We start from the raw sequence: 14,463 nt of genomic DNA on the forward strand, positions 1-14,463 counted from the left end.
AACGAAGCAGAAACGAGAGATAATTTGTTCAATAATTTGTTCATCTCTTTGACACTACAACCAAGCTGCCCATGGACATGTGTGCATGGAAAAGGTGAACAAGAGGAATAACTCCGTATTCTTTATTCAATCTTCAACGAACTCGAATGCACCATCAACATCTAGAATCTATAATTATCAACAAAACAGACCATCAACAACATAATGTTCTAATTAATAGTAATAGTTTTTATTGTAAAAAAAAATAATATTAGAAGAGGTGCCTCACAAGCATCCATTAAATTGGGCACCGCAATTCATAAGGCCGGCCCCGTTCAACATATTATGAATTCTTCTCCCTACACTTATAATGAACTGCTGTCTAGCTGATGTATAAATTAAAGTTATCATAGATCTAGTTCAATGACTTTAATCAACTGCTAGGAAAGAATTATTTTGATTTAAAAATTAAATCACTACAAAATCCTTTAAAAAAAAAACTTATCTAAGGGAAGGAACTCTGCACTTACAACTATATCTCTAAAAACGTAATACTTTATGTTCCTTATTCGATATATAGTTGTAAGTGCGGAGTAAATAATTAATAACGAATTATTAACTGACTAATTGGTTAATTTCTAAAATTGATTCTTGTTTTGCTAGTTACAACAAATGATTGTTTAAAGTTTCAACTTGATCCGAGAATATGAAAACAATAATCAAACTTTTCTACACAGCAACTATCAGCAGTCTAATCAACTTTGCCATCACCTGCTGGTATGGTAATACTTCACTGGCACAAAGACATAGACTTAATAGACTTATTAAAAAAGCATCGTATATCACTCAAATACACCTACCATCTCTTGAAGAGCTTTTTCAAGAAAGATGGCTTTCCAAAACACTCACGATTCTTAAAGATAACCTGCACCCATTAAACCACTATTACATAAGATCTGAACGAAGTGGTCGTCTCCTTTCCATTAGGACTAAAACAGAAAGATTTAAAAACTCCTTCATCCCACTTTCGGTCAGAGTGTTACAAGATCAGCTGTCGTCATCGAGAAGTACATAGAAGTCAAATTCATAAATCGCTGGTTGTGAATGTGTATGTGTCTCGTGTGAGAATGTTGCTCGAATTTTTCATCAGTGGCGTAACTAAGGGGGGGGGGGATGGGGGGGGGGAGAATTTTTAAATCCCCCCGGGCCCCCACCTAGGGGGGGCCCCCAAATGGGTGTCCGAAATTTATTTGTAAATACATAAATTAGTATATTTGATTGACAAATAGTGTCAACGGGTGTCTTTTTTTATCAACATTTATGGATTAAATTTATCACAAAGACTAAACCTAGATCTAGGTCTATCAGTACGTTGACTTTGTTGACATTTTAAACATATTTTTGCCGCAGAGATCAATTAAAAGTCTTCCATTTTAAACTTTGTTGCCACGAATAAAACTGCATGATATACAGCGAATTCCAGGTATCTTGTTACCTTTACTAATAATAGATCTAAATGGCGAGTATTTTATGGCTACACTAATTAACCTTGAAGCAAAATTTATAGAATCGAGTATAACAGATCTAAAAGTTATTCTTAACAATGCTAAAATTGTCCGTTATTCGGGTTTGGCGTCAATAATTTCAGAATTAAACTTCACACTTGAGTTATTAACCCTCTAATTCATCTTTCCTCAATCCAATGGAAACTCTCTTTCTCTTTTTATTTACATATAATGATCTAATCCTTTTGCTTTTCGCACAAAACATAAACAAAAAATAATGACGTAGTATCATATAATATTAATATATCCTTCCTATTGAAGTTATTATCACACCCTTCCTTTTACAGTTCTTAATAGTGATATCTACTAGCTGGGCCGGCCCTAGCATTTGCGGGGCCCTATGCGAAACGGATCGCGCGGGGCCTAGTCTGGGTAGAAATAAGCATAATGTCAAAATTATTTTTTTTTAATTAGAAAATAGGCCTACTTTCGTCTTTGCAATAAATTTTTATCAAATGAAAGCTTGCAATGCCACTTTTTATTTATTGGCACCCCAAAATGTCAATTTCATCTATTCTTCAGGAGATTTGAATAAATTCAAAAAAAGTTCAGGACTTTATCATATATTTTGCCTTTTCATGAGATTTCCTGGAGGCCCTGAAAAATCAGAAGGTCGCGAAAACCCTGTTATTTTGTATACATTATAATTGTTTAATTTAATAATGTACACTTGGAATTAGCGCGGGGCCTATGAAAGCGCGGCGCCCACTGCCACCAGCACTGTCTACTAGGAACTTTAACAATTCGTCCACTTCTGGTTGTATTGACTGGCACAACAAGTTCTCTAGACGTTGGTCTATAACTGTCTGTTTCGTTTGTTCCAACAGTTTGCAGTTCATTGTCTTCATCGGTATCATAGTATCTCTCGGAGATGTCTTCATCAAAACTCTTATTTAAAAAGCGTTAATTTCTTCTGTATGTTTTTCTATTGTTTGTCTTTATGATGTAAGATCTGGGTGCTGAATTTTTTTTATGACAACTGCTTTCTGCCATGTTTGACCTAGACGAACTCTCCGACAGAATAATCTTTAGGTAGTCTTGCTTTTGCATCGTATTTCACTTAGCTTTTCATCTGTCGTTCGTTGAATAATGTCTCTGCATTTTCAGCTACCGATGGTTTCAATAGTTTGTGATCAGCTGGAATGATTCCCTGAGTCTTCTACTCGTCAGCAGTTGTGATGGTGAATACGGCAGTCCACTTATCGGAGTATTTCTATACTCGAGCATAACGAGATATGGATCTTTCCCACTTTTTTATACTCTGAATCCTCTTGCTTTCGCACAAAACAGAAATAACCAGCAATGACGTAATACCATTATAATATTAGCACAGAATCTTCTTCATGCAGTGGAAAATTAAGAATTGTTTGCCTATCTGGAATTCTGGTCAAAGCTCCTGTGCCCAATTAATATAGTTCGGAAAAAACTACAAAAGTCTGGACTGCATATACGGGAATCTGCTAAAGAAATTGGTACCCTTTCATGCTTTCTGCAAAATGATGAGAAACTGACAAAAACCCAATCCATCGAAAAAGCTAAAGAAGGTAGTGAATACTATGGATTCCCTGTAATCAAAACAACCATATGAAAGAAAAGACTTGATGGGAAGTTGAGTTCTAATGTAGGACTGTCAATACAACTGCAATTCAAACGTGTTGCGACAGAATTGCTGGACAGATTTCATATGGAGATGAAGGGCAGATTTCAAAGACTGGAAAGAAAATGGATACCTTTGGGTTTCTTCTTGAACCAAGACACCTGTTAGAAGACACGCTTGTGACAAACTGTGCTACTTTTCCTGTTTGTATGATGAAATAAATGGAAAATCGCTTTTTCAATGATGTCATTGATGCACGAGCACTTTTCATCAACAAACAGTAATACAATCACCAATAGACATATTGAGGAAACAGGCTTCATATGGGAATTACGTGTGCTCAGACTTTGCAACCTCCTCCGAATACCGCTAACTCAGGCCACTTTTTATTACGTCATGTGAGAGATCATTCTCAAAGCTCAAGCTCATCAAAAAGTATCTCAGGAGCACAATGACGCAAGAAAGGCTTATCATGGTTTTAATGTCAGTGAAGTCACAAATACTAGAAAGTATCGATGTAGTTGATGTTATAGATGTCTTTGCTGCACAGAATGCACGACGTGAAGCGATATCAATTTAGATTTGTCACTTGTGCATTATTTAACTAATAAACAACGGTATTATTCATTAAAAGAGTCTTGAGGATTACTTTTTGTTTAGTTTACTGATATACTGAACCAATTTGATTTGGGGCTTATATTTTTTTGCGTACATTATCTCGTGTCATATGATCATATGTCGAATGTCAAAATGCAAGGGGCCCCCAAAGAGGTCAATCCCCCCGGGCCCCCAAATTCCTAGTTACGCCCCTGTTTTTCATCCATATTGTTTTTGTAAAGTAGTTACGCTGATGTTGTCAATTGTAGTCAAACTGAATTTCCATTTGATTGGATCAATAAAATTATCTTATCTTATCTTATCTTATCTTATCTTATCTTAATGGGTGAGGGAGAAATAACGTGTACATTTATCTAAGGGCAGAGACCCTACATATTTAGCTGTATCTGTGAATATTCAAGGATTAATTGCCATTGTTGGTATCGAAAAAAATTATTAATTTCCAGTAATTAATTGACTAAATGGTTATTATTTTTATTGATTTATATCTTGTCTAAGACAATGAGTAATTATGCAAGTTTTAAACTTGATTCGAGAATGGGTGTGGGAAACATATGTACAAACCTTTTACCAGACAGACAGACAGACAGAGAGAGTTGATATAAGCTCTTAAAAAATCAACTGATAGTCTATTACAGTGATGGGCTAACTACGGGCCGCGGGCCAACTCCGGACCCCAGAAAAGTTTAATCCGGCCCGCCACATGTTTTGATAAAAAATAATATAAAAAAACAAACAAATATTATTAACAATGTAAGAATTTAAGTTCTGAATGCGCGATGAATCATTGAAATAAAATTGCGAATTTTTAATTTTTTATGATTTTCTCAAAAGTGTGTATAGTTTCATGAAGGCCCTACACTGTTGATTATTAGACAAATTTTCTTCATTCCTTACTTGTTAAATAAGCCATTTCGTATGTGCTTTTTATGTAACAAAGTTTCAAGCTAAGTCACTATGAAACCATGTAAGCTGGAACATCATGGGAAGCGTGGTCAAGAGGCTAAGTGCGCTTGAGCTTGGCTTGTCTTGGCTACCTAGAAGGGGGCTCGAGGTTCGACACCCGACTCGGGCAGAGTTGTGTTTACTGAGCGCCTAAAGGCAGCACGGAAAACCAGCATCCTAGATGCCCCTCACCCCACTGGTCCACAAATGAGATTGGACCAAAGCGCTCTGAGCATGCTATAAGCATGAAAGTAGCGCTATATAAAAGCTATAAATAAATAGCTAGACAAAGCCAACATGAAATAATTGAATGACATTTGCAATACTCTCCAGCAGAACTGTTCAGAACAGTAGACCAAAATGTTTAATTTAACATCCCAAAAAGAGGTTTGTGAGCGTCTTACAATATTTTTTCTTAGGCCTATATCAAACTCCAGTAAACTGCACACTATGGGCATAAGCATAAATGTAGCACTATATAAAAGCTATAATTTTGTTTTTAGGCAAAAAGTTGACTTTCCAAGCCTTTCTAGAGTTTTTAAATTCTGTTTTACACATTCCTATATCTGATTTCATAATACAAATTCCTCTAAGCAATAATACAGTTCAAAGCTGTAATGGTAAGATAAGTTGGGACACTGAAAGGTTCTTATGTAATTACTTGCAAAAAAACCTTGCCCGATAATATGTGTTATTAATATCATTTTTTTCGATAAACATGTACTTCAACAAACAATAAAAGCTGGACTAGTTAACCCTGCCTGATAATAGGAGTTATTCATAGACATAAATAAATATAGACTGGCCGATTAAAGAGTTTTATGAAACGAAAATTTGTGACTTGCAATTTTGTGTACTTTATTATACAGCATTTATGAGCAGTATAAAAGTTAAGTATTCATATCTATTTCAGCCACACACCTATATATATATTGTAAATAAGGAGGCAGTGTAGTTTTGTTTCATCTCTAAGAAGGGAGATCATGCAATTTTTCATAATTCGGAAATCCAAATACAATAGATATACATGTTTTCAAGTTACATGAAGTTACTTCTTTCGGCCAGTCTATATTTATTTATGTCTATGGAGTTATTATTATCATTTTTTTTCCGATATTTATGTACTTCAAAAAAAAGAAAAGGTGGACTAGTTAACATTGCCTGGTAATAAAGTGTTATCATGATCAAGTTTTGGTTTAGTTATGAATCAAGAAATCCATAAAGAACTGCTCTTTGCCTGAAACTTTAATCAGTTGCTCCTTCACACTGAAGTATGAGAGTTGTCGAAAGGCTTATCTTTGACACTATTTATTTCTGAGTTCTTGGGTGCTAAAAAATCAAATTTTAAAACAAAAATTAAGGGGGAATCGGATATAGTCTATTTAACAGACTTTTATCAATTTAATGAGGTCAGCTTGCAGCTTTAATGTGATAATCTAAATTTGATCAAAACGAAGGCATAATCTCAATGTTTTTTTGTGAGGATTAAATTAATAAAGCATACAATGGACGGGATGAATTTTCCCAATTTTCCAAATTTAAAAGTCAAACATCATCTAATCGAGAAGTTATAGTATTAAACGTAACTGAATTGAAGCCTAATATTGATATCGTATTATCAAGCTTGCTAGCCAATGGGTGTTTATTGTTGTTTTTCTTGTGTTTTTTTTGTGTTTTTTTTTTTTTGGTTTAGTCAATTCAAATAATGCATAGAAAATTTGATTTTACTTCATATAAATTGAAATGGCCTAGAAATTAGTGAGAAAAACTTCAAAGAAGTTGAGGAATTTTCCAAAAAAAAAATGCAGGGGGGTCGACCGAGGAAATGGAAAACATGGCAAGGGGTATACGAGACAAAAAAAGTTTGGGAACCACTGATGTAGATTCCTTTGCTGCACAGAAAGCACGACCTGAAGCAATATGAATTGAGATTTGTCACTTGTGCATTTTTTCACCAATATTATTGTTATTATATAAAAGAATCTTAATGATTATTTTTTTTTTTTTTAATTTTACTGATTTTTTCTCATGTTATGATGTCGAATGACAAAATGGAAGGGGCCCCCAAAGCAATCCCCCAGAGCCCCCAAATCCCTAGCTACGTCCCTGCTGCTAGAAATGCAAGTTATTCTAGTGTAAAAAAAACAAGAAAAAATAAAATAAATCACTTGCTGACTTTCTTAAACAATGTATTAGCTATGGCACCTGTTTAAAAACATTGATTGTGTTGATAAAGTTTAATTAGAATTAGCTTTTCTAATTCTGTTAGGGAATTCAAATTGAATAAAAGGAATTAGTTGGTGCGATTAAATTCCTGAAACTGTTATGTACCACAAAGCGGTCTAAACACAATTTTTTTCTTGTACATCACTCAGTCTTTAGTCCCACGCCAATGAATACAGGCTGAACTCCATTACTATGACTGCTTTCACTAATCACTAGTAAACAAACCTCCATAAGTTGACAGACCGGTACCGGTTTCCAGATGTCCACTTGTCGTCAACCCAAGATTGAGGCCACACAGCATTGCAGTGAGCTCATGAGGCACTTAGAAAAAAAAAATGTTTTTCTTATCTAAAGGGGAAAATGAGAACTATTAACTAGAAAGGAATATTCAAACTATTAATTACATTAGATATTCATCACATGGACTCAAAGTTTATCAACAGACAGCCAAGTCCGGAGACTAATCTTCACAAGACAGATCAAGTTTTGTTTGTTTTCATTAATCTTGAACTTTCTGCCTACTATTTATGTAGATTCATCATTTTAATTACTAATTAAGTATGGATTAATCATATTACAAAGTTAAATTTTAATTCTTTATACTTTAATATTTGTGAAATGTGAGAACTTATTTTAAAAAAAGCCCATAAAAGAGGCAGGAGGGCCCAAAAAAAAAAGAGGCACATAAAGCCCAAAAAAGAGACAAAAAAAAGAGGCCTAAGGCCCATGGATTCCCATGATGACAAAGCTAAAATTGAATAGCGCAAATTCTAAGGTTTCCTTTATAAAAAAAATATCATCTATCTATACCTATATCTATATCTATATCTATCTATCTATCTATCTATCTATCTATCTATCTATCTATCTATCTATCTATCTATCTATCTTCTTATTCTCAAGAAGTAATTTGATAGAGCTTGATGTTCAGTGGTAAATATTCTGTGTTCGAATCTTGGCGTAGTCTGACATGCCTTATTGTGATATTAAATCTTCCTCGTCTTTCTCTAGAGCAGGGGTTCTCAACCTGTGGGTCGCGACCCCCTTGGGGGTCGATTGACGATTTGCCAGGGGTCACCTAAGACCATCGAAAATATGGATTGTTATTGTCTACTCTACTATTGCTGTATGTGTGTGTGTGTGTGGGGGAGGGGTCGCGGCAGAGTGGGGATTGTAAAAAGAGGTCGCCGAGCTTAAAAGGTGGAGAACCGCTGCTCTAGAGGCATCAGAAATGTGCTAAGGATGAACAACGATGGTCGGTCATTGTACGGGCCACACAACACTCTAGTTAACCGTTTTGATAGACGGACGTGAACTTAACGTGACCTCTACCTGTAAGCCTCAAAGACAAGGTTAATTTTTATTTTAGGATTATGATTATGATTATGATTATCGGCCGAGGTATTCGAACTATTTTGACAAAAGCAATCGCTGTTGAACATATTCGCCACGAGCAATGAACAGCGGCCGCTCCGACAGGATCGTGCAGCGGAGTTGAAAATACCACAAGGAGTGGCCGCGGTCTAATTTAGCCGTCGAGATTGTCCAATAACTTTTTATTACATTCTTTCCCCTTCACATGTCTCAAAGAGTTCGGTCAGTAACGACAACTCACATTTTTTTAAAAAAATGTCATACCAATAAATTATAGTCATGTGATCTCAATTAGCGTATTTTAATTATTAGACATATAACTTAATCCAAAGCATCATCTCCCTTTAAAAAAAAAAAGGGGGGGGGGGGAGACTAGCGTTAACACATTCCGACACAGATTAATCCAGCCCCGCACCCCCGGGGGGTTTTATTCGCGGAGTCAGGCTATTCGTATCCCTGGCAGGACCTACCTGTTATTTTTAATTCCTTCCCTGCCTGAATGACGCGAATACAGCTGTTAGCGACATGCGCAGTGGCTGGGGTAATTAGCGAGGACTAGGTAGGGACAGCGTATATAAGTGTTGACACTTTACTCAAGTGACCACCAACCTTCCAAAAGGAAAGAAGAAGCCCTTGACTGTAAGTAATACACTTTGGTTTTATACTCACACAATATTTGATGTATAGCTTGAAACCGCTCATTAAAGGGAGATTTTAATAAATGGCGGATGCTGAGCGGTAAAGCGCTTGGATTCCGAACCGTGAATCCTGGGGTTCGAATCCTGGTGAAGACTGGGATTTTTAATTTCGGGATCTTCGGGCGTCTCTGAGTCTACCCAGCTCTAATGAGTACCTGACATTAGTTGGGGAAAATTAAAGTTCATTGTGCTGGCCACATGACACCCTTGTCAACCGTATGCCACAGAAACAGATGACTTTTACATCATCTGCCTTATAGACCACAATCTCTGAAAGGGGAACTTTACTTTATACTTTTTACTTCATTAAATGGCGGATAACTATAAAGGGTGTATCTGGTGTACAGACTATAGGAAGTGTTAATAATATATGAATTTAACGTTTTTTGATTTATTTATTTTTTTCACTTTTTAAGCATTGTTAAGTCTAAGTTCTAGGTTTCTTTGGTCTAATGTTTTTAAACAGGTAGATTTAAAAAAATAATTCTTTTGGTTACGTCATTCGTAACAAATTTATAAATATATATTACAACGCGTAACAAATTTAATTTCCAGACCTTGCGATCTCTAGGGTTGATGATTTTAAGGTCATCTGTTTCTTTGACCGACCGACCTAAAAATACCGAAATTAAAAAATCACCGGCTTCATCGTGATTCTAACCTAGGACCCCAGGTTCGAAAGCCAAATGCTTAATCACTCAGCCACCGCACCACCTTAGATGTTTTAACATTTCTGAAAAATTTTAACTGTCAAACAGTTTCCACTCTGTGCCCATCTAGCAAGAGATGTTTTATGTTTCTCAAAGATATACATAACCGATAAATTTCTAGGAAAATTGTTAGATCCATTTTAAATGCAAGACGTTTTTTTTTTTTCATCCAATCATCTTTTTACACACATGAAGCGAAAGTATGCAAATAGTTGGAATCGTAAAAATTACACACAATCTTCTCATATTTTGTTACATTTTTCTTAGGGCCCGAGCGCAAGAGATGACACAATGTCAAATCCTTTCTTCCTAGTTTTATTGCTGATAGATTATAATAAGATCTTAAACAAGAATTTTTTTTTTGTAAAAGCAGAGCTAACGTACAGCGTACTTGTTGGCTCAGTCATGTAATTAAATTTGTAATAGATCTAGAATTCTAGACTAGACAATCAAAAAAGCATTTATAAAAATTAAAAAAAAAGGGGGAACGACCTGAATTCGAACTCATGGATCAAGCTTCCTCACTTCTAGAATATATGCTACAACCAGGGGCGGACTGGCTATATGGGCATTCGGGTTAATGCCCGGCGGGCCGGTAGGTCCACAGTAATCATATTTTTTAAAATCACGTCTGTATTTTATAAGATAAGAGCGGCATGGATGTCAGTAAGGCGCGTATTAAATTGTTAAAGCTTTGACAGTATTCTCTTACAAAATCTATTAAATTCACTGTATCACAGCTATTGATACATTATCAAACTTAACAGAATGATTTTGAGGGCAGGTAGACCTAGAATCGGATGTCCATCGTATAATATACAATGGATGTCTGCCTGGTCGTGCGGTTTGAGCGCATGACTGTCGTTCAGATTCATCGACGGTCGAGGGTTCAAACCTTGCCCGCTCCCATTCTCAGTCGTCCTGCGGGAGGTTTGGACTAGGAAGTAAGCTATCTTCAACTCTGAAGGAACATCCGAAACATGTAAAACATATCGGTCGGATGAGATAGAAATGCCCGGGCAGATTATGGCACCCAGTCCGCCCCTGGCTACAAGTTATAAAAAGTAAATAGCCCTGTATGGTTTACTAAGCTTATATCAACCCACTCCGTCTCTCTGGCAGGATTCATGTATACTTTTTATTCCCTCCCCTTTCCCGTTCTCTGATCAACTGGGAACTTTTCACAATGAAAACACAAGAACCAATAAAACACGAGCATAATAATAATAAAAATAAAATATAAATAATAATAATAAAATATAAATAATAATAATAAAATATAAATAATAATAATAAAATATAAATAATAATAATAAAATATAAATAATAATAATAAAATGTAAGTAATAATAATAAAATATAAATAATAATAATAAAATATAAATAATAATAATAAAATATAAATAATAGTAATTACGTAGTCATAATAATAAAAAAAGACAATTCCTCCTTAATACAACTTATAGAACGATATATTTGTTTTCTTCATAACCAACGAGCTAGTAAATCTTTTCCCAGCGATATACAATAACTGTCGAATTTCTAGAAAATCGTTAGAGCAGTTCTCGAGAACCGCATCCATGTTACATTTGTTTCGAGGACCCTTGGTCCATATGTTTCCATGAATGTGCGACATGAATAGAGGGATTATAAAAATTAATCAGTTAGTGGATTACTTTGTGGTAGTTTACTAATTTTGCTTTGATGTAGAAAAAAAGGAAGTAAATATTATAGTATTGAGAGAATATAAGCTTTGTGTTATATATATATATATAATAATAATAATATATATATATTTTACAAATATAGTCAGAGGTTAGTATGTTGCTAATTTGCTCGAGTTTGGACCAGCATCACGTCCATGTTTTGCCTTCTGTAACAATTTTACAGAATTCTGGAGTACTGAAAAGCCAAATATTTCAATAAGAACTTTTCACCACTGTAGAATCAAATTTCGCTTGTAGCATATAGTCACATTTATAATAATTTAAAAAGCTTTTATATAGCGCAACTTTCATGCTAGTAGCATTTTCAGAGCGCTATTGTCCAATCTCATTTGTTGACCAGTAGGGGAGGGTGTATCTGGGAGGTTTTCCGTGCTGCATTTAGGCAGTTTGTAAATACGACTCTGCTCGAGTCGGTGATCGAACTACAAGCCCTTGATAGGTAGCCAATCCAAATCCTAGCGTATTTAGCCTCTTGGCCACACATCCCATTTTGTTAGCAATAGTAATCTTGAAATATAGCGTCCTTGACATTAAAAAAAAAAAATGGATTCATGTCTTGTCTATGTCAATGAATAATTCTGCCAAGTTTCAACTTAATCCGAGAATGGGTGTGGGAAGAATAACGTGTACACACATTTTACCAGACAGACAGAGTGAGTTGATATAAGTTTTGTAATAAATGTGTCAACAAAGAACACTGCTGTGATTGACGTTTAGTGTGAATGCGCCCTAAATAGTCAGCTTCTTTAATGTATGTTTGATTTCGTATTATTTTTTTCCCAGGTTAACAAATTACAACATGGCTTCCAAAATTGTTCTTCTCCTTGCATGCTCCATCGCAAGCTCATTTGCCAACTATGCAGGCCTTGGAGGTTACGGCGGTGGTCTAGGATATGGCGGTGGTCTTGGATACGGCGGCGGTCTTGGAGGTGGCTTGGGATACGGAGGCGGTCTCGGATATGGCGGTGGTCTAGGATATGGCGGTGGTCTAGGATACGGCGGTGGTCTTGGAGGTGGCTTGGGATACGGAGGCGGTCTAGGATATGGCGGTGGCCTAGGATACGGTGGCGGTCTCGGATACGGTGGTGGTCTAGGATACGGCCTTGGTGGAGGTCTTGGAAGCGGTTATGGTGTTGGTGCTGGTTACGGCCTTGGCGGAGGTTACGGAGCTGGAGGCTACAACGGCCTCAATTCTGGTTACGGACTCGGCGCCGGAAACTACGGAGCTGGAGGTTACGGAGGCGGCTACGGAGGCGCTAACGGATTCGGAGGAGCTGCCGGCTACGGGGGCGGTAAAACCGGAGGCCACTCCAGCGGATTCAAGAGCAGCTCCAGCTCAAGCACATCTGGCTACTCCTCAGGCGGATACGCCAACGGCGGAGGCGGCTACGCCAACCTCGGAGGATTCAACGGAGGTGCCGGATACGGTGGTGGATCTGGTGCTTACGGTTCCGGCCTTGGAGCTTACGGAAACCTCGGAGCCGCCAACGGTTTCGGAGCCGGAGGTAACTACGGTGGATACGGTAACTACGGAGCCGGAGCTGGTCTTGGTGGTTTTTACTAAACAAGAAACAACAACAACAACAAAAACCCAACAAACTTTTCCTAAATAAAAACTTAGACACTTTACACAAAGAGCTATTGCGTCATCAAACAGGAAGTAGAATGAATGACAAATGAATTATTTGCTGTGTTGAAGGTTGACGTCACATTTCGCCATGGAACACCAACTCACGAAACATACATAGAAGTGGCTAATAAAATGTGGTTGAAAAGTATACCTGTTTTTTCTTATGTGTTGTTGTTGTTTTTTTTCAGTAGGTAGAATAGGCTGAGTGGTAAAGCGCTTGGCTTTCGAACCTAGCGTCCTGGGTTCGAATCTCGATGAAGACAGATATTTTTAATTTCGGGATTTTTAAGGCACCCTTAAGTCCACTCATCTCTTATGGTTACCTGACTTTAGTTAAGGAAAAGTAAAGGCGGTCGGTCGTTTGTGCTGGCCACACGACGCCCTCGTTAACCGCGGCCAAAGAAACAGATTATCTTTATATCATCTGCCCTATAGATCGCTATAGATCGCTAGGTTAGAAAGGGGAACCTTACTTTACATAAAAAACTAAGACTAAAAGATTATCGCACAATACAATGACTAGCACTAGATATTTTCATCTAAGGCGGGAAAATTTATAAATAGCGAACTTTTTGCCGTTTCCGTTGTACAGAAGAAAGCAAGACTTGATAGGCTAGGGTTTTTTTCTTCTTAAAAATGATATAATAATTTTTAGGCAGTTTTTAGCAGTGAAAAATCAAATGTTCTAAGCACTTCCGTTTGTAGAATTCTACTTTCACTCTTATTGAAAAACAAAAAGGAAACTCGGTATCGGGAATAAAGGAGATTTGATACGAAACTCAACTATTTCTTTTAGTAAGTTGGCAACAGTGACGCTCAAAATTTAGCGTCCTTGACATTGTTGAATTTATCGTAAAAATCTCCAAGAAGGACAAAATATAAAACACTCATACTCATAACAAAACATTCACACACATACGTGCATACAAACACACACACATAGCAAATCGGGAAAATAAACTTAAGGGAAAAAAATCAGATATTACAAAAAAAAAATTACACAGGAGTGTGCCTTAATATATCAATAGTAGGGCCTACTTTTTGCTGGTAGATGTTTATAAGGAACTCTTGAAGAAAAAAAAGTCACTTAAATGTGAACGCAAGTATAATATAAGAAAGACTTTCCAAAATTTTCTTATCTTATAAATTACAGACGTTCTCTCAAAAGTGATTATTACGTCAAAAGCGTACTGTGATAGGCATTGATCTGGTTGAATGGTGGCTGTCTGACTTCGACTGATTACTCAGAAGATGTTTAAGTTTCTTGTACGGGCGTATTGGATGCGTTTAAGCTACTTATGGACAAGACCTAGACATATTTAGATGTTAAGTCTAGCCCGTTAGATACTTTAATGAACTTTAATGCATAGTTGCCACAGTCGAGTCTCTGACTA

At 36.5% G+C, this 14,463-nt stretch overlaps 1 protein-coding gene across 4 annotated transcripts in view; it reads left to right on the forward strand.

Annotated features, from left to right (window-relative positions):
* LOC106070989 (uncharacterized) overlaps window positions 1–13,217 on the forward strand; it is a 143,770-nt gene extending 130,553 nt beyond the window's left edge. The window contains exons 1-3 of one of the 4 annotated variants that reach the window (XM_056012803.1): window positions 8,808–8,943; window positions 12,223–12,311; window positions 12,414–13,217. In XM_056012803.1, coding sequence (XP_055868778.1) covers window positions 12,239–12,311; window positions 12,414–13,003 — 663 coding nt within the window. In that variant the 5' untranslated portion in view covers window positions 8,808–8,943; window positions 12,223–12,238 and the 3' untranslated portion in view covers window positions 13,004–13,217. Of the gene's footprint in view, window positions 1–8,807; window positions 8,944–12,222 lie in introns of those variants that run through there. The other 3 variants (XM_056012804.1, XM_013231015.2, XM_056012802.1) reach the window with 3 other exon arrangements.
* Window positions 13,218–14,463: the final 1,246 nt, after the last annotated feature.

This window comes from Biomphalaria glabrata, chromosome 15 (genome assembly GCF_947242115.1).
Source record: "Biomphalaria glabrata chromosome 15, xgBioGlab47.1, whole genome shotgun sequence".
NCBI classification, from domain to species: domain Eukaryota; kingdom Metazoa; phylum Mollusca; class Gastropoda; family Planorbidae; genus Biomphalaria; species Biomphalaria glabrata.